The sequence below is a fragment of the Chiroxiphia lanceolata genome, chromosome 20, assembly GCF_009829145.1.
Source record: "Chiroxiphia lanceolata isolate bChiLan1 chromosome 20, bChiLan1.pri, whole genome shotgun sequence".
NCBI classification, from domain to species: Eukaryota; Metazoa; Chordata; class Aves; order Passeriformes; family Pipridae; genus Chiroxiphia; species Chiroxiphia lanceolata.
The window spans coordinates 6,591,274-6,615,018 of record NC_045656.1 but is presented as its reverse complement, the minus strand read 5'-3'; the positions used below and the strand labels follow the sequence as shown (position 1 = coordinate 6,615,018).

Genomic DNA, 23,745 nt, shown 5'->3' with positions numbered 1-23,745 from the left:
AAGGAACATTGTGCACTACCACTTCTTCCCAGTTCCCTAAAACTGGGAAGGAGGGATAGGAAAGGAGGAGCAGAAATAAAAGACTGGTTACCAGAGTGGAAAGATGGATTATCACCACTAACCTACCATTTGTCAATCCAGAACTGTGCTGAAGACCGTAATTTTCTACTCAATGCTTTATAAGCAAGGTCAGAGGGAACAAATACTTCAATAAAAAAATGCAAGACATCAGCAGAAGAACCCAGTCATGATCCTCAGAATCCAAAAGAGAAGGGGTGGTGTTTGCAATTAATGGGCCCAGAATAATGTGCTTCATGTCCATCAATGGAAATGGCATTTGCAGTACTTAAATATCAAGACTTTAGATGACAAACAAGAAATCACGGGGAATAAAGGGCACCAACTGAATACATGAAGAAACAATGCTCTATGAAGCAAAATAAATAAATAAATTTCAGTTTTGCTACCAGAGACCCACTGCAGCATTGCCTGGATGCTTGGAGCTGTGCAGCAAATGCCAAGCTGTGAGCTGCAGCCAGGGAACACATAATTAATGTGATTAGGAGCACACAGAGCTAGCATGCTCTGCTGACTGAAAAGCCCAGTAGCATAATTACTGTTTTCTGTACTAGCTCTATGTCTGAACAAATCTCAAAGCCTGGTTAGTTTTAGACTGCTGTGTAAACGTCAATAAAAATCCCAGAAGTGCCAGCTCATCAGCATTCTCAGGCACAGAAATGGTGGAAATATCACTGCATTTCCATGCTGTTAACATCAGGCAAAGAAGTCTTCATTCTTCTGTCTAACCTTAGAGTTTGTAATAAGGTAACATCTCCCCCAAGTGAATGCTTATTATGAAAGCTAATTAATTGCTTTCCAGTAATGAGAAGTCTTTGGTGTTCAAAGAAAGCAAAATTCACTACACAGGAATTAAACAGTGTTTATTGAAACAAAGCTCCCCCCATTTAAAGACCTGTTTCTGATTAACATCATTACAAATAAAACCAAAGAAACTGAACATACAAATACACAAAATATGTATAGGCAGGAAATGTGAGCTAAAAAGTCAGTCAAAAATCCATAGTATTAATTGAAGAGAAAACTAAAGCAATGCTTTGTAGTTGCCTGGATTTCCCTGGGGGATGGAGAGTCAATGCTTATCTGCCTTCCTCAGAAGAGACAATTTTGATTAATATCAGACCCATCTGACTCAGTCTATTAAACCCTGAAGGAAGGATATTCTTCAGATATAAGAGATATGTCTTTGATTAATAATTCTACCATATTGCCATTCCAAGCATTAACAACTGCATGGCACCTGTGGAAAGTGAAAGCCTTTGAATTCTATGGAAAGGAACTAACTTGTACTAATAGACCTGTTCTCCTTTGTCCATATCTGAAAGCTGGATGACACTCTTCCTCCTACCCTCTGCTGAACAAGTCAAAGTGTCAAGGTTGTCACTACTCCCTTGCAAAGAAGACAAAATGGTTATATAATTCAACTTTACATACAGTAAGAAAGCAAAGTTACTTCAGACATTCTGAATGGTTTGTTTCAAGACCCTGGCAACTGTCTAGAGATTCCCCTCTAGTGCTGTCAGGAGTTTAACAGACCACAACAGTCTACAAAACAGTGGCCATCAGAGTGCACTCATACCTACCAGGGGCCTATCTCCAGAGAAAGGCATCAAATCACTTAGCCCACTAAACTGGACTACCTTGGACCAGGTAACTATTGCAAAATTGTTACACACAGGGTAGGGAAAAAGTCGACGAAACGTTATCTATTGAGTTTTTCCTGGAAGTTTTAGGTTCAATCACCCAGCACTGGCCTCCTCACCCCAGCTGAGCATTTCTCCTGATGTTGGCAATCAACCTCTTGCTGTACTCTTTGTAGTTCACGGGTTTGACATCCATTGCTGTGGCCTTAATACGAGATTCATCCTGAGAAAAGAAATTTAGCATGTAAAAGAAGAACACTAAGCACTCCAGGCATTTGGTTCTAAACTCCTTCTGCCCCAGTAACTTACTGCTCTTGGTATCTGGGTTAGCTGGGAGTGCCAACACGACTCCCAGAGCTGGTATGTTGTTTTCATTTGAAACCAGCCACTCTTGATAAACCTGAGAGGGAGCAGCGTGGATCCCTCCTTCACTGTTCAACACTGACAGTATTTGTGTGATCCTTGGAAACTTCTATCACTGTGAGCAAGGGAAACCTCTCCCCACAAACATAAGAGGAGGAAGTCACCTCCTATGGAGACAAGTCGAACTACAAAAGCCACATGCTACACTATTTGCCTTTTGGGCAATACTTACATTGTAAGTCTCCAGTTTCACTCGGATCCTGAACTCATACGTGTTGAAGTTTGCATTTTGGAACACTTCTTCAAACGCCTGCTCGTTCTGTGGGAAGGACAAAGACAGGTATCAGCTGCAGGCACTCCAGGCTCCTGTGAGTACCGTGAACTTTGAGAGCAGCTCAGCTTTTGTGGGGGTTGGCAAAACAGTGGAACTGCCTGGACCACACAGGCAGAGCTGAGTCTTCCATCACATTTTAGATGCCACAACCACAACTTAAACCTTTTTAAGAAAAACTATGAAAGCTTTCTAGCTGCCTAAACAAAATAATACACAGTTGCACCCAATCTGCAACCGGGGGTACAGAAACAAAAATATTATAAATCTACACAAGATTCTCTCGTGGTGCCAAACTGGTTAATTCTGATTTTCTGCTGTGATCACAAACATGGACAGAGTTAACTATTCCCCCATTAATTGCCTTATTAGGCATTCTGGTTTTCTGCTTTTCCATCAAGGCTGTGTGTATCCTTCACACCCTGACACAGACCTGCTTAAGAGGACGCTCTATAAAAAACGTGGATGCATGTTTTGAACATGCTTTTATAACCATCAGAAGACTCTGTCATATTTATAACATAAGCTGCTTCTAATTACCATATGAACACTAAACATCATCATCATCATCATTTATAACAGACACTTTGTCAAAACAGTAGAAAAGGAGCAGGCAAGTTGTGGAGACTGTGAAAAAAAAAAAAGTTTATTTTTGTAAAAATGAGTTGTAAAAACCTTTGCTGACATTCCAAAAAAAACCCTGCAGCTCCACGATGATGCCGACAAGTAATTATTAATGCATTTATCTACCAGATGCACTTGACTTGATCAGTCACTCCAGCAGCAGACAGAGCATCTGATCTGGAATTGAACCCACCCCAGTTCCACTCACATTCCAAGTGTTACATCTGCTGTTTTTCACTGCGTGCAGCACTATTTTACACTACACAGTAAGTCTCCTAAGGTTTAGAAAAGCACAACAAATGAAGGTGAACAGGAGTAGCTGTAGATTGCAGAATTCAGGTATATCCTTCCTGAATATTAAAAACCCTTTTTCTGACCATCCTACGGATTAGAAGATAAGAGAACTCACTTAATAAAGCATTTGGCTTCGCTTTCCAGCTCAGTCACAAACTATGTGAACCATTAGCGAGCTGAAAATGCCCTCAGCAAAGCAGTCAGTGCTACCCCACATTACCTCCTTTGGTAACTAACAAGCACAGTGGAGAAGCAGATGAAAAACCTTGCACATATATCTGTGCTTAGTGTGGTCACTGGCTGTACATGAACTCAAACCATACTGTGAGCAGTGAAAAGACTCCCACCAATTTCACAAGACACTGCATCAGCTCTATCAGAGAAAAACCACTAAGAAAAGCTTACTGCAAATGCATTGAGTACCATTTTTAAAGGCTCATAAAAGTGTCAAATCAAAACCAATTTCTCCTGGAACACAAAGCATTCCCGCTCAAGGGCTCACTCCATATTATGTTCCATTTTCTATCCTCAGCCATTTCCATTAGGCAGCTCTTCAAAAGACATTACATGTTTGTACTGGTACATAGGATCTGCTGTCTCTCCTTCCCCACCCAGTTCTCTTCAGCACGAAAAGTGACTAAGAAATTTTGTTTAAACTCTAGCAGAGATTAAGCATGGCTGAAGAAAGAAAATATTGACAAGTTAAGAATGTCTGAAAATGGAAACGCAAAAGTGCAAGCACATCTAATTAGAATTCCCCAGGAAGATATCTTCCTACAGAACAGAGGTCTCTAGCCTTCCTAATAGCACAGAAACTCAGCATTCCAGAACCATAAGCTTTGTACCCCTCACCTTTGATAGCCAGAGTGCAGGAAATTTCCAAAAACCATTCCTGCATGTAAATTACAGGAAAACTAGCACCACTTTGCAGAGGCAGAGGAGGTCTACAACAGTGTCTCAGGGTAACATCCTCAACAATCCCTCCTGATTCATTCCCCTCCCACAGCCAAGCAATGGGTTAACCAACAACTGGGATATCTGTGGAGTCGTGGAATCAACCAGCCTTAGCCTGGGAGCACAGCAATGCTCATATGCAATTCAAGAACTTATCATGCATTCCACATCGTCATTTAAAAACACAACAAAGCCATGCACTTTTTATACAGTAGACAAGAAAAAAAATCAGAAAAAGATTATTTTGGTTGGAAGAAAGAAAAATGCAGCAGAGAAGCACAGAGTCACAAAGGGAAGATAATACTGCCTGTTATTGTTTAATGACTTACAACCTTAAAAAACTGCTCTCATCTGTCACAGAAAGATCAGCATCTCTGCCAACCACCCATTTTACAAGTCACGGTTTTCGTATGACCCACAAAGTTTCTGATGATGCTTGGTGGGGAAAGAAGAGCCTTAGCAGAAGTGGGCTCACACACATTAGTTCAAAAAGCTTCCTGCCTACTTACAAAGATACATACAAAGTGTCCTGGAACTTTTCGGTTTTGTAAACAAATTTTTGGAACACATTAGGGACAATGTTGTCAGCATTCATTGCTAAACCAAGGGTTTTTTTCAGATTCTTCCAATCCAGGTACAATGATAAAACAGCCTGTCTTTTCTGCTGGAGTCAACACGTGTTAAAGCTGCCAGTCCTCTAAAGGCTGTGGCACTATCAGCTGCCTCTCAAGGTCCAGGTGATGAGGACAGGCTGGGCTCCAGCTTTCAGCAGCCAAAAGAGCTCAGAGGTAGACAGACTGACTGTGGGAGCAAGCTATGGGGGAAACCAGGCAAATCTCTGTTCTCCAGGCAGATGGCCCGTGGAAAATAATCCTGAGGAGAGTAAACAAGTCCCTGCCAAGAACTTCAGACATAGAAGCAATGATTTGTGAACTTGTAAAAGATACTGAAGTGCAACATCTGGAGAACAACCTCAGGCTGAGCTGGCCTGTCACTCAGAGAATAGGCAAATCAAATTCTTGAAAAATGAAACAGAATACCCCTTTCTTTCATAAGGCACTTTTTGTTTTAATTAATGCTCTTAATTTCCACAGCAACTGCATGAACATAACCCACTGCCTTTGCCATGTTTGCTATTCATGCACACACAGGTATCAGACCACACTCTGATGGATCAGCACTGGTGTTCCACACAACCCTTACATCTTTCTCAGGGTTGCCTTCTAAGTCAACGTTCCAAGAATATTTCCTTACCAGAAGGATGACAAAAAAGCAACAAATTTGAGGGCAGCCCAACACAAGATATGTGAAACATAGTTCAACATCTACACGTACAGGAAAAATGTAATAAGATAATTGACTGACCTTTTCCTTCAGTTCTCCCAGGAAAGCTGCACTTTGCCCAAGAATGAATTCTGCTGACTCTTGGAAACAAGTCACCCACTGATACTCGAGACAGTCTGCAATGGTCACCTAAAATACAACAAAAACCAAAAGGTTATTTTGTCCAGTTGCCTGTTTCTCAAGGAAGGCAGAAGACAGCACAAAAAAAATAAATTTCACAGCTATAGAGTGTTTTAAATTTCCAGTAACTACCAGAACCCTACCTGTTTGTACTTTCAGTCACTGAGGGTTGAAAGGCAGTGACTTACTACTTTTTTTTAAGCTCCATAGAATGCCACATAACCTAACACAAGTTAATATTGACAGTAGATCGTGTCACAGGAAAAGGTCAATAAGATCACAGTGGTGCACACCAATGGATATTTAGCTGTGTCCTGCTGTCACTGATGAGCTGTGAGCAAGAACAGGTAGCCCAAAACAACAACTACCAAGGGGGACAACAGTAAGTCTGCAAACTGCATTTACTTTGTGCATACCTGAGTACTTGAGCATAAACTCATGTCATACTATGTTATGTTATGAGGAAACCAGCAAAACATTCAAGGACAAGACAGAGCACTAAAGATCAAGTGCCAGTCTCACACGCATGTCCTGGCTGCTTTGACAATTAGGAATGGGGAAATAGGAGACACACTGTTCTGAAGGCCTTGAATGCACCCTCAGTATCCCCTTTATATTCTTTGACAATGACTCGGCTATGTAAAGTAGTTCCTAGAAGTTATCTAATAGAAATTATTCAGAAGCAGTTTGTGTTTAGTGAGACTGCAGGGATAGCTCCCTTTTCTCTGCATGCCCACCTGGCACAGCATTTCTAAGAAGCAGATACAACTCTAATTTATAATATGAAGCAGAAAAGGGTTCAATGCTTATGGTGTAAGTGGGCATCACAATAACAATCCTCAAACAACTTTCTGAAGTAGACTCCATTAAAGCATGAGACAGAACAATACCTACCAAAAAAACTGTACTAAATATAGGTAGCAGCTGTAAAAGTGCAATTACTGCTCTCCAGAAATGCCATTTTACTTCAGTTTATCTTCACTACTGAAGAGGCGGAGGCCATCTGTACTCTGCACTGCATAGTACACTTGGAAACCAGAATCAACTGAGCTAGCATCAACTTTCTGGCAAGGAGAAGAGCTTTTAATTGGAGCACTAGGAAAACAAACTGCTAATCAGCTCAATGAAACATCCCCTCACTCGGGTACAGCTCACAAACCACCTAAATACCCTCTAACCCGCGGGCACCCCAGCAGGCAGCACCAACACCCCATTCCCCCCCCAAAAAGATTTCCGCTTGGGTTGCTCGGGGGACACGGCAAGACACTCCCTCTGCTCCCATCCCCGTTACTCACCAGGAGCATCATGCGGTACTTGAAGTTGGGGAATTCGCGGTCACACTTCTCGCAACGGTAGAGTCCATTCTGCTGGTCTATCACCTTCTTGTTGCAATCCTGCGAGGGACATGCCTGGTACATGCAGTTCTCCTTGCGCAGATGTACGATTGTGCCCACACAGCTAAAATAATCTGCCTGGGAGGGGTGAGCGTGCAACATTAGCCTCAAAAATACTCAACGTTTTCCAATTCTGAATTAACTACAAAAGCAAGGCGCCCATACTTGGAGGTTTAGGATTAAAAAGCTTAACAGCTATGGATTACTGGGAAACTGTAAATCAACCCCTCTGTTGCAATAATTTTCAGGCTTCCATTATGTTAATAAAGCCCCTACAGCAAGATTATTTTGTGTTTCCATTGCAGGAAACTCCAATTGCTAGGTTTTTCTTTAGATAAAGCATATTTGATTCTCCATTGTGTCTGTTCAAATCTCCACTTTTTCTCAGGATTAAGATTCTGCACTTTCCTACGCTTCTTTTGGGAACCAAAACAAAAAACAGAAAGCCCATTGTGTAGTCTTACAGATAAGCATTTGATTAAACTATAGCCTACAGAACAAAATACCCACTCACCACACTAAAATAATCATCATAATGGTTTAAGACCACGGTCAAGTCTTTCAGCAGAAAAACAGAGGTTGCTCAAGAAGCATGTGCAAAAATTTTTCACAGAAAATAGCTGAATGACAAGTAAAGTGGAAGTGTTCAAGGCCAGGTTAGATGGGACCCTCAGCAACCTGATCTAGAGGGTGGCATTCCTGCCCGTGGTGGGGGAAGCTGGAACTAGATGATATTTAAGGTCCCTTCCGATGCAAACCATTCTATTATTTCCAAATTTTTTTTTCCATGGATAGAAGCTCTTGTGTATCCCCAAATGAATTAGCATTTAAGTTTGAAAAACAAACAAACAAACAAAAAGTTAAAAATAAGTCAAGAAGCAGTATAAGCCTGGAGAGGCTTCTGGACTGGAAAGCCTGAGACCTGGGGTTTATTACCAGCTTTTCTATTGACCAAGTGTGCACCCTTGAAAACCACTTCCTCCTAATGCACCTGTTTCTCCTAGAACACTCTGTTTATATGAACATCTTTGGGGTGAAAACATCCCCCCTCCATTTTTACAAGGCTTAGAATTCTCTTGCCAACACAGTATCACATTGCAACAGCAACAAGCTTGAACTTATTCGAAAAACAGTAAAATTATTTAATAGCGTAAATTCCAAGAGAGTAAGCACATATTGCTCAACACCTGGACCACTTCTATAAGCAGAATACCTGCATCAAGTCTAGCTTTTTATTTTATCCCCAGTACACAAGGCTTGTACTAAGTGGCCATGCTTTACCTTATCTCCTTGTCCCAAGTTCTCAGATTTGGCTTCAAACAAAGTTTTCCAGTTGGTACTTGCTCCAGCTGCTGGCCCACCCCTCACATCAGAGATCGAGGCACATTCCAGCAGCTGCCCCTCAGAGTCAAACCTGGAACCACAGAGATGAACTTCTATTTTTGGACCATACAGACTTATCAAAAGCCTACGTTTATTTTCATGTACTCGATACATGAGGGATTTTTTATCAATGATTGCAAAGGAAACAATTACAGTAATATGTGTATATTGCAAACAAAAATAGCATTTCAGAATAAGTTAATAGTCTGACTTAATTAGCACTGTATTTTATAAACCCACAAAAGGAGGACAGCTTTGTTCTATATAACTGCAATTTGTTTGCCAGCTAGTGGTCAAACCACGCACTGCACACTTCTTAGAGGCAGGCAGATAACAAGATTTAAGGGCATCAAGATATTTCCATAATTAAAATTAAATTACATGGTACCATTATCTTCGCAGCAGCTTCGAAAGAAAAAGCAAATAGCATTGAAAAGATTATGCTTCCTCTGTTAAAATAAGAAAGCACAGCTCTTCACCAAAAGGTTATACTGCCATCCCATTGTGATGGGCTTTGTGATTTCAGAAACACACCAACAAGGCTCAAAAATGGAACTTAATTAAAGTGTGACAGTAATAGCAAAGACCCACAATCAATTTTATCTTCAACAAGCCTCTGAAGCATAGGAGAACCACAGCTCAATGACAAATGGAGGATGCCATTTATTTTATCCATGTTTGGGTGATGTAACCAGAACCTAAAAACCCCAGGATTCACGAATCTGATGCTGTTGGCACTTAATCTTATTCACACACACCACATATCACCATATTTGTAGTTACAGCAGACAATTAAACAACTACCTACAGGAGATGCAACAAACCAAGAAATCACTCTGTTTTCCTGACAATAAAATGTTATTTTGCTATCTGAAAAATATCTGGTAAGGACTAGACACTGGAAGACGTCAAATAGTCCCTCCATACTAATGGAGTGCGTATCAGATTCCACACAATGGAAAAGCCTGTTGAAAAAAAATATTTTTCTCTCAGATCATGCCTCAGAAAGTGGAGTTGGTCAGGCCTGATTTCATGCTGCCTTCCAAGGCTTTGGGTCAGCATGCACTACTCCAAGTTCGATTTTTCAAGGTCTGTCATGGAATTAAAAGTTTTTTGAATTGGACAACTTAAGAAGGACAGCCTTCCAGGCTCTAAAGGCTTCCAAGCAAGAGAAGTTTCTATAGCCTTGGAAGCCACATCCTCTGCCACCTTTCCTCAGTGCTATACAGACTGCTCAAGTCCAGAGAAAGAGAATAAAACAAATACTCTCCAGTAGGTTGAAATAAATCAACATAAACACACTCCTACCATCCTCGGAGTTTAAAAGCCTCTGGGCTATCGGGGTTGATGACAACTGTACTCGAGGACAGGACAGACAGGCTTCTACCACCAAAATCAGAGACTCTGGCTCCTTTGATGGCAATCACAGGTTGTCTGGAGCCATCAAACTGTTCAGCCTGCATGTGTGAAAAAACAGAGAGCATTAGCAGCATGTTACAGTAAAGGTACTGAACTTGTGGTCGTAATTCACAGATCAAAACTATCTCACAGTATCTAAAAGGTAAGATTTTGAATGATGTCATTAGGAGTTTAAGCAAAGGCAGCTAACAATTAAATGTGCAATCCTAACACCCTGTTTCCTGGGGAAGCAGAGAACCCTTAAGTCACACCATTGGTTTGTTTAAAAGGATTGGCCCCTCCATCAGCAGTTTTACACCAGAATTTCAGAAAGGGACAAAGATTATGGGAACGGAAACAAGAGAAATTATTTGGTCATATTAGACTCCTCAGGAGACCAAAAAACTTGCTCAGCTTGACTGAGCCAATCATGTCCATTCTACTACCACTTAAAGTGAACAGCAGCTATGCTGACCAAACATTTTTTTTCCACTTTCCATTTTCTGTTTTTTTCTCATAAAGTTACTTTAATGCTGTTCAGCTGCCATCAGGTTGTTATCTGAGTAGCCTGACACTACCAAAGAACCTCATGGCATGAGTGAGGTCTTGAAAGGTACAGGTTTTCTGGACCCTCACTCACACCATTCAGCAAGCAAAGGGAAGATCATGTGCTTAAAGATTACAAACAAGCTGGAGTTGCAGTAGCATTCACTGTATCCAGGAGATGCAAAAAGAACAGAAAACATATCCCAGCAGCCATGGCAATGACTGTTATAAAGGACATAGTGATTCTAACCCTAACTGTGCCAGCTGCAAGCCACACATCACTCCCCCTCAATGCTCGTTGAGATCTCTATTCTACAAGCAAGCAAACAGATCTAATTTTGTAAAATGCAGACCATGATCTCTGTAGGAAGTTATGCCAGGAACTGAATACCAGTAGTCTCTCCTATAACAACCTGGTTCAACCTCAAGACTTTGTGATACTGAACTTCAAGTTTACTTCATTTATATCAGCAGATGGTTAATGGTGTTTAGGTACCTACAGTATCAGTGCACTTGATCATTTAGCCATAAAGCATCTCTGTCAAGCTGGCAGGATCACTCCCATTTTATAGACTGGAACATAAATCCCTAAGTACCTATAACAGCGGAGGAAAACAAACTGGCCTGTTAAAAAGATAAGGAAGCAGTTTACTGCAACTATTCAAACTTTCTCTTCCAAGGCTCTGATGCTTTAAACTCCTAGTCTGAGACACAGCCTCTCAACCCCCTTGTTAGGCAGAAATTTATGCAGGGTAGCATGTATCCCACCCTACAAATAAAATTCATCTCAAATGAGACAACCATAGCCACTGGGCTTTTCCATAATCAAACTGCAACTCATACCTTTCTTAAACCAGGAGCCCGTTACCTTCAGTAGTTTGGCTTGAGACATAATGTCTGCAGTTGTTCAGAACACATTAGTCAGATCATGTCAGCAGTTTGTCAGAGAAAGGTTAAGAACATCACACCTGAATGCAACCAGACAGTCTTTCACCTTCTCTCGGCCCCTGATCCTTAAAAACCCAGGACTGTGTGAGTGCTGTGCCCATCTCAGATGACAACAGCACTTCCTCACCCTACACAAAGGAACCTTTGCTTAAGAACAGGTAAGAGAGCACATACCTCATTTCCCCACAGCGTAGCTGTCACCAGTTTCCCTGATGTATCCATCAGATGCACGTTCCTCTTTGAAACCTCCCTATTGTTAGCTTTCACTGTAATTTTAGTGACATCTTCATAGCTCTTACAAATTCCAATTACATCTGAAAAAACAGTTACAATTTACTTAAGAGTTACTCAAGGGTCACAATTGGGGAATACAAGATCACAAGAGAAGAATTCAAACCTACTGTCAGATTTTTACCTTGTATCCTAGCTCCCTATTCAAATGAAATCTGATATGGAAATTAAGTATTATGGTAGGAATGCTCCACTACAGAACTCTTCAGTGCTTTAATTTTGTTGACGCATTCATTAAGATATTCATGAATGCAAAGCCTCACCACATTAGAGAGATCAAGGCATTGTACTATCTTTTCCCATCACATTCTGTCAAAGGACTTCAGTCCTGATCATGTTACACACACTTGCTGTTAAATCACAAGCAAGGGCTTCCAAAGTGACTGTAACACAATGAAGCAACTGGCTCATGCCTTCACGTAGCCCCACAGCCTTAAGCAGTGTAAACAAGTCTGCATGTTTGGGTAGTAAGAGCTAATACAAACCCTTCTGCACTCCCTAAAAACACACCATTTTTAGTATTACAAATCTACCTTTAAAATTCCCAGCTGAATGTCTCTGAATCACAGGCATCTTGTGCCTCTGAAACCTGAGAACCCTCACCCCCACCCAAGCCTCTGATTTTTCCGGAGTACTCTGCCCAACAAATTACAGAAAAACAAGCCTCCAACACTTCACAAAGCAAGCCAAAACAGTCATGCAACTTGGACTTGGATGCAATGAATTATGCCAAAATCACTACAGAGATAATTAGATAGTGAAAGAAAGCAAGACCACAGAAGGTATGAAATGCACACGTGCTGAGCAAGGACATTTTTCTTTCAGCCCTTTTCTGTGGAAAACAATGATCATAGTACAATAAACAAGTATCATTTGCTGTCTTTAGTTTGAAGCAGAAGTTTGAAGAAAAATCATTATATATTGTTAGAGAACAGGGCAAAGACATCTAAAGAGGAAAACTGTCTGAGACATTTTTAATGGCAACCATCACTGGACAACTTCAACTAAGAGATGACAACACTCAAAGCACCATGTGCTCACTACCTGCACAGTTTTCAGGACACAAATATAAAACTTCAAAGCTTTAGAGTTTGCCATTTTGCTACTTAGACTGACCAACAATCGAGTCTTTGGGCGTGTTCTCCAAGTCAGAGATGGATACAAAATCAAACTGAACAGATGGAAGATGCTGGGCATCATCACAGGGCACAACTGAAGTCTCATTAGTGAATGTAATCTCATAGTCATTCTTAACAGCTGTATATTGCTTGTTAGCAGTCTTCAAATTGCCTTTGGTAAAATAATATACCTACAGGAGAAAGCAATGAAACAGAGGATATTATCAGTAGTCAGAGAAATAGACTGTGTTCACCTTTAAAAATCCTTGCTATGCTGAAGTTCCTCTTTTCTAGCTCCTGTCAGTCTAAGAAAGCACAAAGATACCATACCTTATTCAATTCAATGAGTGGAAAGAACTTGTCTGCTTGATCGTTGAATGCAGTAGCTCTAATCTCACCCTGCAGGAAAACAGGAGAGCTGGTCAGGACTGAAATTTGGCATGAAAAAAGATAAAAAAAAAAAATAAATCTATGCAATGTTAAGTGGCATCAGCTCTGCAAGACACAGTGGGGTCTGCCAGGCTTGCTCCAGGCATGTGAGAAACAAACAACATTCTCTTCACATTTGTAGTTATAGCTAAAATGACATATTCTACACCTGACAATCAAATCTCATATTCAAGTCTCATTAGTATATCTACTGCTTCAGAATAAAAGGCATAAGAACTACATCTATCACGTATACACCTCTGAAAATGCCAGTAAAGCTGGCATTGATAAAATAAATTCAAATAGACCCCGCTGCTCCACAAGTTAGCAGGCAGTGTATTGTGATGGCTCCCACTCAGACATACTGTCTTTACGTAAGAATTAATAACAATTATACACTCAGTGGATATAAATACTGGTTTTTTAAAAAAAATTTAATACAGACAGTATGCAGAGAAAACAAATGCCTGGTGACAACACGTTACTTTATTAACCTCACATTTTATACTCAATATAATCTAGCAGAATCTTGTTTGTTTTCACAACAGAAGGCTGTAATTTGATAAGAGGTTTGACAAACTGCAAGTTTAGTTAGATTAACCAGATACCATTCCCCAAACAAACCACAGAGGAAATTTCTTAGTGTTGCAATAATTTGTACTCTTGATTTCCTCATGAAAATTGAAAGCTTGTAACTTGGAGGCAACGCTCCTCTCACTCCCTGTTTTGTAAGGTGTAGCTCAGCAAGGATGAAACGTCACTCCCAATCTACAGGAAACTACCACGACACTCAGTATTAGATTGTCAGTTTGCATAAACAACTATATTTTGAATGCTGCAAAAATCCAGTCACACGCTATAGACTTTGATGAAAAATAATCAGTAATGCTGCACATTTAAGACTCCATTCTGGATAAAAACTGGCACGTTGATGTGCAGCTTAATGAATGCAGGGATACAAGTTTCAGTCGTAATAAAAAAAAAAATCATTTCCTATAATACACTTTATTTCCCCTATTCTGCCTTTATGAAGGGTTCATCAGCATCTGGCATACATTATCTTTGTCTTAACATATGACACTTACGCTTTCATCAACCAGCTCTATGGAAAAGAGCTTTCCTTCACCACGGGAGTTGCTCCACGTGCGGATCTGACCTTTCTGGGTAACACGAGCACAAATGGTCCACCTGAAATCGTGCAAGAAATCACTATTCTGTGTCCTTTTTTTTTTTTTTTTTAAGAGATTGAATTGACAAACCCTTGGAACCAGAATGCCACCATCTAAAAGTCAGAATCTTCCCACTGCACCTCAGCAACTCTACCTGCTTTTCCGCTGCTTTCTATTTTAATGGCCTAGACCATTAAAGGCAGAATGTTGTAGAGAAGGCAACAAAGCAGCCATAAAGTATGATAATAATAGTGAACAATCCTTCTGCATAGAAGCAGGCCTCAAATCTTTTACTCTTCTAGGGTACATTTCTCACACAGCAGTTTGCCTGTTCTGAAAAGCCACACTAGAACTCAAGAGCTCAATTATAGGATTCGCATTTAACTTGGGTAATCAAATCAGTTTGCATAACTTAAAAATGTCATTCACTAAATAATTACATCCTCATGCTTTTCAACAGCACAGTAGCCAAAGTGAATAGCTTACTGAGCTGTTTTGTCATTAATTTACCCAAAAGAAGGCTGCTTTAGGGAAAAAAACAGAGGAGTCAATCGATTTTCAACTAAAATATTAAAAACCTATCAAGCTCAGCAGGGCTGCTGCACCAAGACAATGCCAAGGCAAATCTCAGATTGTTGGGAGTGCTGATGAAATTTAAAAAGATAAAAAAAAAATCAAAAAAACCACCCTCCCCCCCCAACAAAACAAAAGCCCAAACAAGAAACAAAAAACCAACCTAAAACAAAACCCATCAGCTGTTTCTATGAAGGGTTTTTTTTTAATTTCTCTGGGTGGTTTTGTGGCTATTGTTGGGTTTGTTTGTTTGAACTTCAACGAATAAAGTCAAAAGAACTCAGTGAATAATTTGACAGAGATTCACACACAGAAAAGCAAAAAGAAGCTATTGTTCCCTCATGCCTGTGACATGAGTAATGCCTGGCAAACCAGGAGAACTCACTTGGATTGGTATGGATTCAAGCTGGCAATCGGCACCACTTTGGCCTGGGACCCTCCTGGTGTCTTCACTGCACTGGGAGCACTTGCTTTTCCAAACTGGTTGGAGGGAGCGTGGTACTTGGGAGCAGCAGGACCTTCCAAAAAACCACAAAAAAGCCAAAGGAATTTCAGTCTTGCACACAAAAGCTGGGCTACAACCAACTCACGGTGCAAGGCCAGGCAGAACTTCTCCCGCCATGCCATGGGGAGCCACACAGATGGGGAAGTTCCACTGAACACTCTGCTCCTGGTCACAAGTATTTTCTAGGCTGCAAAATGCTGCAGAGGAGACACTCTCAGGCCTTTAGAGCACTTGCACTGGAAGTGGAGATGTGTCCAGAGTCAACCAGTTAAATACAGTTTAAGTGGGAAGCAACTATTTAGCAATAAATTCTCAAGTATTTAGCAATAAACAGAATCACAGAATGGTTTGGCTTGGAAGGGACCTTAAAAATCATTTCAATCCAACCCCCTGCCATGGGCAGGGACACCTTCCCATTTTCAACCTGGCTTTGAAAAATTCCAGGGATGGGGATGGCACATTGAATTTCAGACCTACACCACCTGGAGGAATAACTAAGCAATGGTACCCCATAATCACAGAGTTTTCTGACATAAAGTGATACTGCTAGTTCCAAACTCAATCTTGTCAATGTATAAGCACAGAACTCTTATAATCAGCTTTAAGTAAGGAAGGGGAAGCTTGTTTTCTGCTGCAAGTTTCTAAGCAAATGTCAAAATTTTACTATTTAAGAATACTTCTTAAACAGAGGGGTAAAGAGTACCGACAAGTTAAAGCAGCACCAAGAGTTAGGATTGACAACTTTTTAGCTCAAAAAAAAAGAAAACTGTCTACAGACTGACATTTAAATTGACTGCCTCTTTCAGCATCTCACTGAAATCTTGATCAAAAAAAGCCACACTTTTAGATGTACTATCAAGTAATTTCAGTCCTGCACCACCTAAACTGTTTGGCCTCAATATCTCAGCATCAATAACACACTTGTTGGCCAGCTACAAACTGCAGCCCAATTTAGGTGACCACAGGATGAAGCAGTGTAAAAAGGAAAGCATTTTCCTTTTTTTCTTTTCCCTTAGGGATGAAGAGGGAAGGGAGACAAATTTTTTCCCTTTTAAATCCAGGTGCACAGTAACCCCTTGAGATAATTTACCTTGTCAAGCACGGGTTACTCTTAATGGAGCGTTTCTTGTGCAACACCATTACTGGAAGGATTCTATTTAAATTCAAGCTGTAGTTTCTCACTGCACAAATGGAAACCAGAATTCCTGCCCAGGATTACTCTTACCTGCTACTGACAAATTGCCATTTTGTTGCTGGGGTTTGCTGGGTGCTGGGTTTGCTGCTGGAGCTGCAGGACGTTGCTGCCCTTGCCCTGGTAATCAAATGAAAAAAGACCATAGAGTAGGGAGCACAGTAATTAAAAATACCCTTCAGCCTTTTAGGAAATAAGACTTCCATGAAAAAAAAAATAATTTAAAACACAGACAATATGCTAAAATTCAGGTGTTATAAGACACAGCAGTAGCAAGCTATCTGTTGAACATTACCATGGAGGAATTTCAGTCAAATCTTTTTCCTCAAGCAACTGCTTCCTACTTGGAAAGAATTCAGGGCTGATGGTGATTTAAAAGGACATCCCTGAAGTAATCTTGACAACTTTGCAGTGTTTATCAGCTGCTATTGCTCTGACAGGTAGTTTCTGCTACTACCTAGCAGCTAAGATAAAAACTGTAGAGAATTCTGCCTTGAAACTCAGGAAAGGCCAAAAATCCACGGGGTAAAGTCAAGCCTGAAGTTAACACGAGACAAAGAAAACACCTGCTCTATTTTATTTCCGAAATATGAAGATATTTAACGTGGGGGTAATGGAGTTATCACTTCAGTATTCACCAGGGCCCCCTCTTGGTACACAGCAGTACATTGCTTAGGGATCAGAGTGATGCCATAGTAAGTCTGCACCATCCATTTTTTTTTTTAGATTCCAGGGCTTTTACTTGCCTTAAATTGATGATAAATTACAAGAGAAAGAGCAGACGGCCATATCTAGAGAAAATTACATTAAAAAACTAATGTACCATTCAAAAAATTGAATTCCTTTACAGAATAATTTGCTTCTAGATGAGAAAATATCCAACATTTTTGTCCCTTTGGACACAACTAATTCTTAAGCCACTGGTTTGCAAGAAGATTTAGGTCTGAGCAGGCAAAGCTTCCCTGATTTGGGATGTGAGGAGGAAGATGGTCAGGCAAAGTGGAAAAGAAGGTCAGACCAAGCCTATAAACATGACGAGGAACAAAAGCGGAGAATCCCACGACAGAAGGATGGCACAAAACTACAGCAAAGGAGCAGAAGCAACACAAGGAGACCCTGATGTGGCGTTGCCTGATGTGGCACAGCCTACAGAGGTAACCCTCTGGTTATTTTTAACCCAAAACAAGGTCCTTGCACAAAAACCAATCTGCTCCTCTAACTTGCCGCAGTAGAGTCACATCGGTGAACTGGTGACAGAAGTCTCCCTGGCAACAGCATGACGTCAAACAGCAAAACGTGTATTTACTGCAGGTTCCACTAGATGGAGGAGCCAGGTCTCACCCTCACTCAGTGGCCTCAGGTGCTCAGGGGGTCAGCACTCAACAGCCAAATTCATTTTGTGCAAGAGAAGGCAGAAAAAAACCCAACAAAACGCATTAAGAGAAAATTATGTTTGGTCAGGGAAAGAATATTCAGGAAGAACAGGAATGTGCATATGAAACAGCGAGAGGCTTCCTTGCTACTTTTGTTCCAAAACATGTTTTTTTTCTGTAGGAATTTGTAATTTAAAAAAACCCCACCAGAAACCAAACCAAAGGCCACCACATACATTAGAACACTTGCGTGTTATGAAACACAAATTCGCATTTTAATGGCTGCCTACCCACAGCAGAGTGTTTCTCAACAGAGTAAGAATAAATTCACACATCTGTGCATGTGTTCAAATACAGAAGTAGCAGAAATATCTCTCCAATTTTCTCGCTTGTAGAGCCGAGGGACTCCTAAACTGTGATTTTTGGTGGCTGGTGGCCTACAGATCACTTAAAGTGCTCACAAAACCGACGAGACTGCCTGGTTTTCGCTGTTAGTTTTTATTAGCAGGAGGTGAAAAAAACCACTTGAAATAGCTGATCACATTTCTGCTGTATACAGTGGGTTAGGCAAACCCAAGACCTTTTTAGCTGAAGCTGCCCCACAGCTCACTCAAATGTAATAACCACGTAACAGGAGTCCTCTGCTTCCAATAATTTGTTACCAGGAGGTTCTGCCAAGGTGCCATGACCTGCTCCAGCACTGAGCAGCAGCACAGCAGGGAGGGGAGAGAAGGGATGAAAATGGACTTTGAAAGAACTCATACCTAATCACAATGGTGGGTAGGACAAGAATAAAGAGTTTAAGTGAATGTAGAAGTATATAAACATTTCAACACTGAAAGATTAATGACAGAAGTTAAACATAAGTAGCAAGTAATTGTCATAGGGAAAAGAAAGTCCAGCATTGGAGTAACTTGAATGAGATTAATGACAGTAATAACACAACCATCTAGTTTTCAACAAGAACTAAACTGCTCAGTCTTAATTTTCAATACTATTATGAAATGCTGCCTGAAAAGTTTTTATGATTTGTAATAAGAAGATTGTGTCTCCAGCTTCCTTGTTAGGCAGATTAACCACCTACTGCTCCTGCGTAAAGTGGCCAAAAGCCAGCTTCTCACCCCCCCCTGGGTCCCAGTGTGCTATTACAGTCTGGGAAAGAATATTCCTTAATCCTAGGTCTGGCAATTTGAGATCTGTATTTCAAGCAAAACCAAAAGAAGGACTAAAGATCCATTTTTTAAATACCTGAACTTTTTTTTTTTAATAGAAACCACAAAGTACATTTAAGATGCTCGTTCTGAGTTAGCTGAGTGTTCCTCAGAAACACAATTTCTTAATATACACAGGAACTTAAAGAATCTCCAACTTGAAATGCACCTCTGCCATTGTATCAAGGCCTTCATGACAAATCTGGCAGCCTGTAGAGCAGCAAGGCTGGGTGAAGTAGACTTTATATATAAACTATTACCATCTTCTGTAATAGAAGCCTTATTTAGTACCAAATAAAAGGTTATGACGTCTGCAGAATAACATCAGTACTAAAATGAAATACGCATCAAATCAATTTTGGCATCTCTTAACTATCTAGTGCAAACCCACACTTACTATGACCACAGACCTGTGTCATCTCCAAAAGCTTTCAGATTTGAAATCTTCACTGCCGAGTACTTTTGTAAGCCCAAATGAAGAACACAACTTTGATCAGAGTAATGGTAATTTTTACCAGAATTTATAGTCTTAAAGGTATATTTTCAGCTCAGATACCACGTTCTCAGTCGTTTCTAAGCAACAATATAACGGAAAAACACTATAGTTCACAAGCTCTTGTATCACACAGGCAGGGAAACGGGAGAAAGGCACAAAACAGTCTGCTCAGTAGCTATTCTGAAAATCTTGGTCTCTACAGCAACTGTGGGATTAAACCATAAAATCTGAGATGTCAACACATTTTTTAAACAGCAATTAGCTAAGTAACTATCAAAGGAACAAAGGATTCTTTAGGCTCATTTAACAAACGCCCCTCTAATTCCCTTGGAAAAAGAAAAGTTAATGAAGAAAGATGTCTCTGCCTTTGCAACAATGCCTAATTCCTACTTCGATTAGTAAAGTAGATTTTTAACCAGATCAGCAGTGTACCTACCACCACTGTTTGACCAAAACATCCTACAGAAAACTCTTGCCACCAATATGCGGTACCTTAGTAATAAAAATATATTAATTCATTTCTACTAGAAAAAAAAAAATTCTTCAAGAGCTATTTGCGATTAAATTTCAGCCACTATCTGTATATACATCACTGACAGAGCTGTTCAAATATTTTCTTTATGTGCTTATTGTTGTCCCTCTTTTTTAAAGTTCAAAACTGGGAGAACAGAACAGACCTTTGAACGTATCTCAGGAGGAAAAAGAGTGTTTTAATTTGAAAAACGTTTGCATGAGAAGCGTAAGCTCAGCACGTGAAAAATGAAGAACACAGTTGCTTATGCAAAATAACAAAACTAAATAGATTAATGGCAGGTCAGGTTAAGGTCCACCCAGTGCATCATCCTTTCTGGGATGGCAGGCTAGGAATGGGTGCTTAGGGAAGTCTGTGCTGGCTGTGTTTTCACACCAGTCTCTCCTCTATGTACTTGGAGCAATTTAAGCTTTAGTGCTTCCTGTACCTAACATGCATGCAGAGGATGTATTGTTATGTTTAACAGCCTTTAATGGATTTCTCTCTCAAGTCTAATTGCTTTTTGAACCTGTGCCAATTTCTGGCACCCACCTCAACGAGTTCCATGATTTAACTGTGCAGTTCAGGGGTGCAGTGGAGCCTTTGTTTTAAAACCACTGCCTGACAATATGAGAACTAAAGAGCATCAAATGAATGTAGAAAAGAGAGAGAGAGAGAGAGATTCATCACTCTTTATTCATCCCCTCCACGCCATCTTATACTTTTATAGATCATTATTCCATCTTCCTCCTGCTGCTTTCTTTCCAGACAGAAGAAATTATCATCTATTTGATCACTCATTATGAAGAGACATAAAATAGCTTCTGCTTACTTACTGGAACTCGAGGTAGAGACCACTAACATATAATAAAAGCTTGTCAATGTTGTAAGGTATAGATACTCCCAACACCATGGGGAGACTGAAGCTTCAGCCACAGTGTAGAGTTTATTAAAACAGGAACAAACCTTTCTATTTGTTACACAAATAGAAAGGATTTTCAAGGTCTGGACACCGCTGTTCCAGGCATAAGAAAACTGACCAACTGTCAACTTAAAACTGCTTTTTTAAAGTGAAAGAAACAAGACAGCTAGGAAGGTATTTGCTTACTGACACTCACCTTCATTGTACGGCTGTGGATTCCCAATATGCCCACCAACCTCATCAGCAGTATGCAGAACATTTAAATCCATCAGTATAACCACTCTCCTATAAGACAGAACAGACAGCAATTAAGGCTTTCACCCCCTCTGCAAGTCCGTCAGACTCCTTTGCAGCAGGTAAGAGAACCAAACATTAGAGGCTGATTCCTTGCATGAAGGATCTGGAAGAGAAAAGCTCTCCACTGTCAACTTAGCCCTCTCTCTCTCTCTCGAGGGACAAGTAGGCTTGAAGCAGTATCACAATGCATCAAGGACAGATGATGACAGGTATAAAAATAGCTTGAAACAACATTGTGTTTTGAAAGCATCAAAACCATAGCAGGTTTTACAAGAGAAAATACATTCCCTGTCTCAATAGTTGTTGTGTTCTTCCCACAAGAAACGCTGAATAAAAAGAATACAAACCTTGGTTCGTATCCTGCTAGACACATAAATAGTTTTTCTGTATTAACTTCACCTGGATCCCTTCTCATTTTGCAGTATCCTATCCCCTCAAAAAATTTGAGGAAATAGGAGAGGAGAAAAAATAATAAAATACTAGATTCCATAACACCTAAGTAACAAGATACCTTCACTGTTTCTTTTCCGCAGCAGATAATTTTAAATGAATATTAATGAACTCTACTTAAAGATTTAACACAGATACCTTCCATCTTTCAGGCTGTTGACAATGAATCTGTTAACCTGGCAAACACACCGGGCTGACAAGCGCTCCTCTTCCACCAGGGGGTTCAGCTGTGTTGCCAACATGAAGGCTGCAGGAACAGAGGGAAAACATTCAAACAACTTCCACATGCCAGCCCTAAAAGAGGGTGCATTGGCTGGATACAACTTTTCCAGCCAGTCAAGTATTCCCCCTGGATCTACAACGTGCTCAGTTTGTTAAGACATAGAAAACAGTGCAACTGCTAGCAAGTCACCAAAACTGAGCATAAATTACACTGTATTTATTCCCCACACTTCACAGTGCAGTGGTAGCTGGAATGATTATACATCAAAGAAGGGAGAAAAAGATTAAGCTAAATTACTTTAAATCTACTGTTACATGTATAGGTTTCTATATTTTCATTACACCCTCTGGCAAGTTAATTGCTTAAAGCTCACAAAGAAAGTTCCAGAAGACAAAGATTTCACCTAAATGATAACATGCAGTTGCACACTTAAGAATCTGTGGCCCAGTATAAGTCACATTCTCCTTCAATATTCATTCCATCACTTTGCACCCAATCACTAGACTGGAAACTTTATCACCATCAGCATCTCCACACTTAAAAAACCTCACTGCAGCTTGTCATACTCACAGGACAGTGTGTTAACTCCATCACTCATCAGCACCCTGTAACGTGGGGGCCCAGTTCCTGTAGCAATAGCCCGTGTGTTCTGGGGGGGGGGGAAGAAAAACAAATTACTTTTTGTCATTTTCTCAGAAACTTTTCAAAACCAGAAAGTGACACAGTCAGCAAATGCACTTATCTATTCAGCTCCTTTTTCTGAGCACTAATATCAACATAGCCCAAGTAATACAAAACAAAATTAGAAGAATTAAAAGGACGACAGCCTGGCTCGGCTCCTCTGCAGAGGGAGTTTGGCTGCACTCGGGAGCCCGCGGGAAGCAAATGCAGACACGGAGGGACTGGCACAGAAGCAGAGGGACAGCACTCACGATTACTTGCAGCACGGGCTTGGAGACGTTCTCCCCCTGCATTATGGCCTGCAGAATGAAACGAAAAGAAATGTAAGAGACCCTCAGAGAGGTGCCACCACCTCCCTCGGGAACGCCCCGAGACCCGCAGCTACAGAACTGCAAAATCCATGCGGCTGGAAAAGACCTCAGACCACCGAGTCCAACCTCTGACGGGTTGTACCCACGGAGTTGAGCGGGAACTGCGGTGGAAGGGCCTGAGGGATGCGGGCATGGCTGTCACCGCTGGATTCGACCGGCCCCCCCGCCATCCGCCTCCCGGGACCGGGCCTGGTTCTCCCCGCAGGACCGGGACGGGTACGGTGCCCAGGCCCAGCATCACCTCCCACCCCCTGCCAGGACCAAGCCCACCGCAGCACAGCCCGAGCCCCCTCACCGCGATGGCCCCTTCGCTCAGCCGCACGCTCATGGTGCCGCGTCCACCGCCAGAGCCCAATCCTCCCGCCGCTGCCGCCAAATCCTCCCGCCGCCGCGCCCCCTTCTTCCGGCGCGTCCTTGCGTCACGCTTCGCGTCACCAGCAGCTCAGAGCTTCTATTGGCTGTCGGGACTGTACGGCGGAAGTATTCCCTGTATTCGCCTCACTGGCGCCTCTG

The 23,745-nt window shown here is 41.1% G+C and overlaps 1 protein-coding gene across 1 annotated transcript; it reads right to left on the bottom strand.

Annotated features, from left to right (window-relative positions):
* Positions 1-920: 920 nt before the first annotated feature.
* On the bottom strand, positions 921-23,645 carry RPA1 (replication protein A1). The gene is made up of 17 exons (XM_032707699.1): positions 23,528-23,645; positions 23,113-23,160; positions 22,751-22,829; positions 22,096-22,204; positions 21,407-21,495; positions 16,731-16,817; positions 15,386-15,518; positions 14,344-14,446; positions 13,160-13,228; positions 12,828-13,020; positions 11,595-11,734; positions 9,837-9,985; positions 8,427-8,559; positions 7,047-7,223; positions 5,653-5,760; positions 2,317-2,403; positions 921-1,944 (listed from the first exon to the last, which is right to left on the bottom strand). Exons 1-17 carry the CDS (start codon positions 23,558-23,560, stop codon positions 1,837-1,839), a joined length of 1,845 nt encoding a protein of 614 aa, XP_032563590.1. The 5' UTR covers positions 23,561-23,645; the 3' UTR covers positions 921-1,836.
* Positions 23,646-23,745: the final 100 nt, after the last annotated feature.

Bases quoted from the DNA above. Each gene is read 5' to 3' on its own strand.
- RPA1 (XM_032707699.1), bottom strand. From the start codon at position 23,560: ATGAGCGTGCGGCTGAGCGAAGGGGCCATCGCG. The intron at 14,447-15,385 runs GTGAGTTCTCCT...GCACGATTTCAG, and splicing joins TTGAATCCATACCAATCCAA to GTGGACCATTTGTGCTCGTG. The intron at 8,560-9,836 runs GTAGGAGTGTGT...CTGTGGTTCCAG, and splicing joins GCTTTTAAACTCCGAGGATG to GTTTGACTCTGAGGGGCAGC.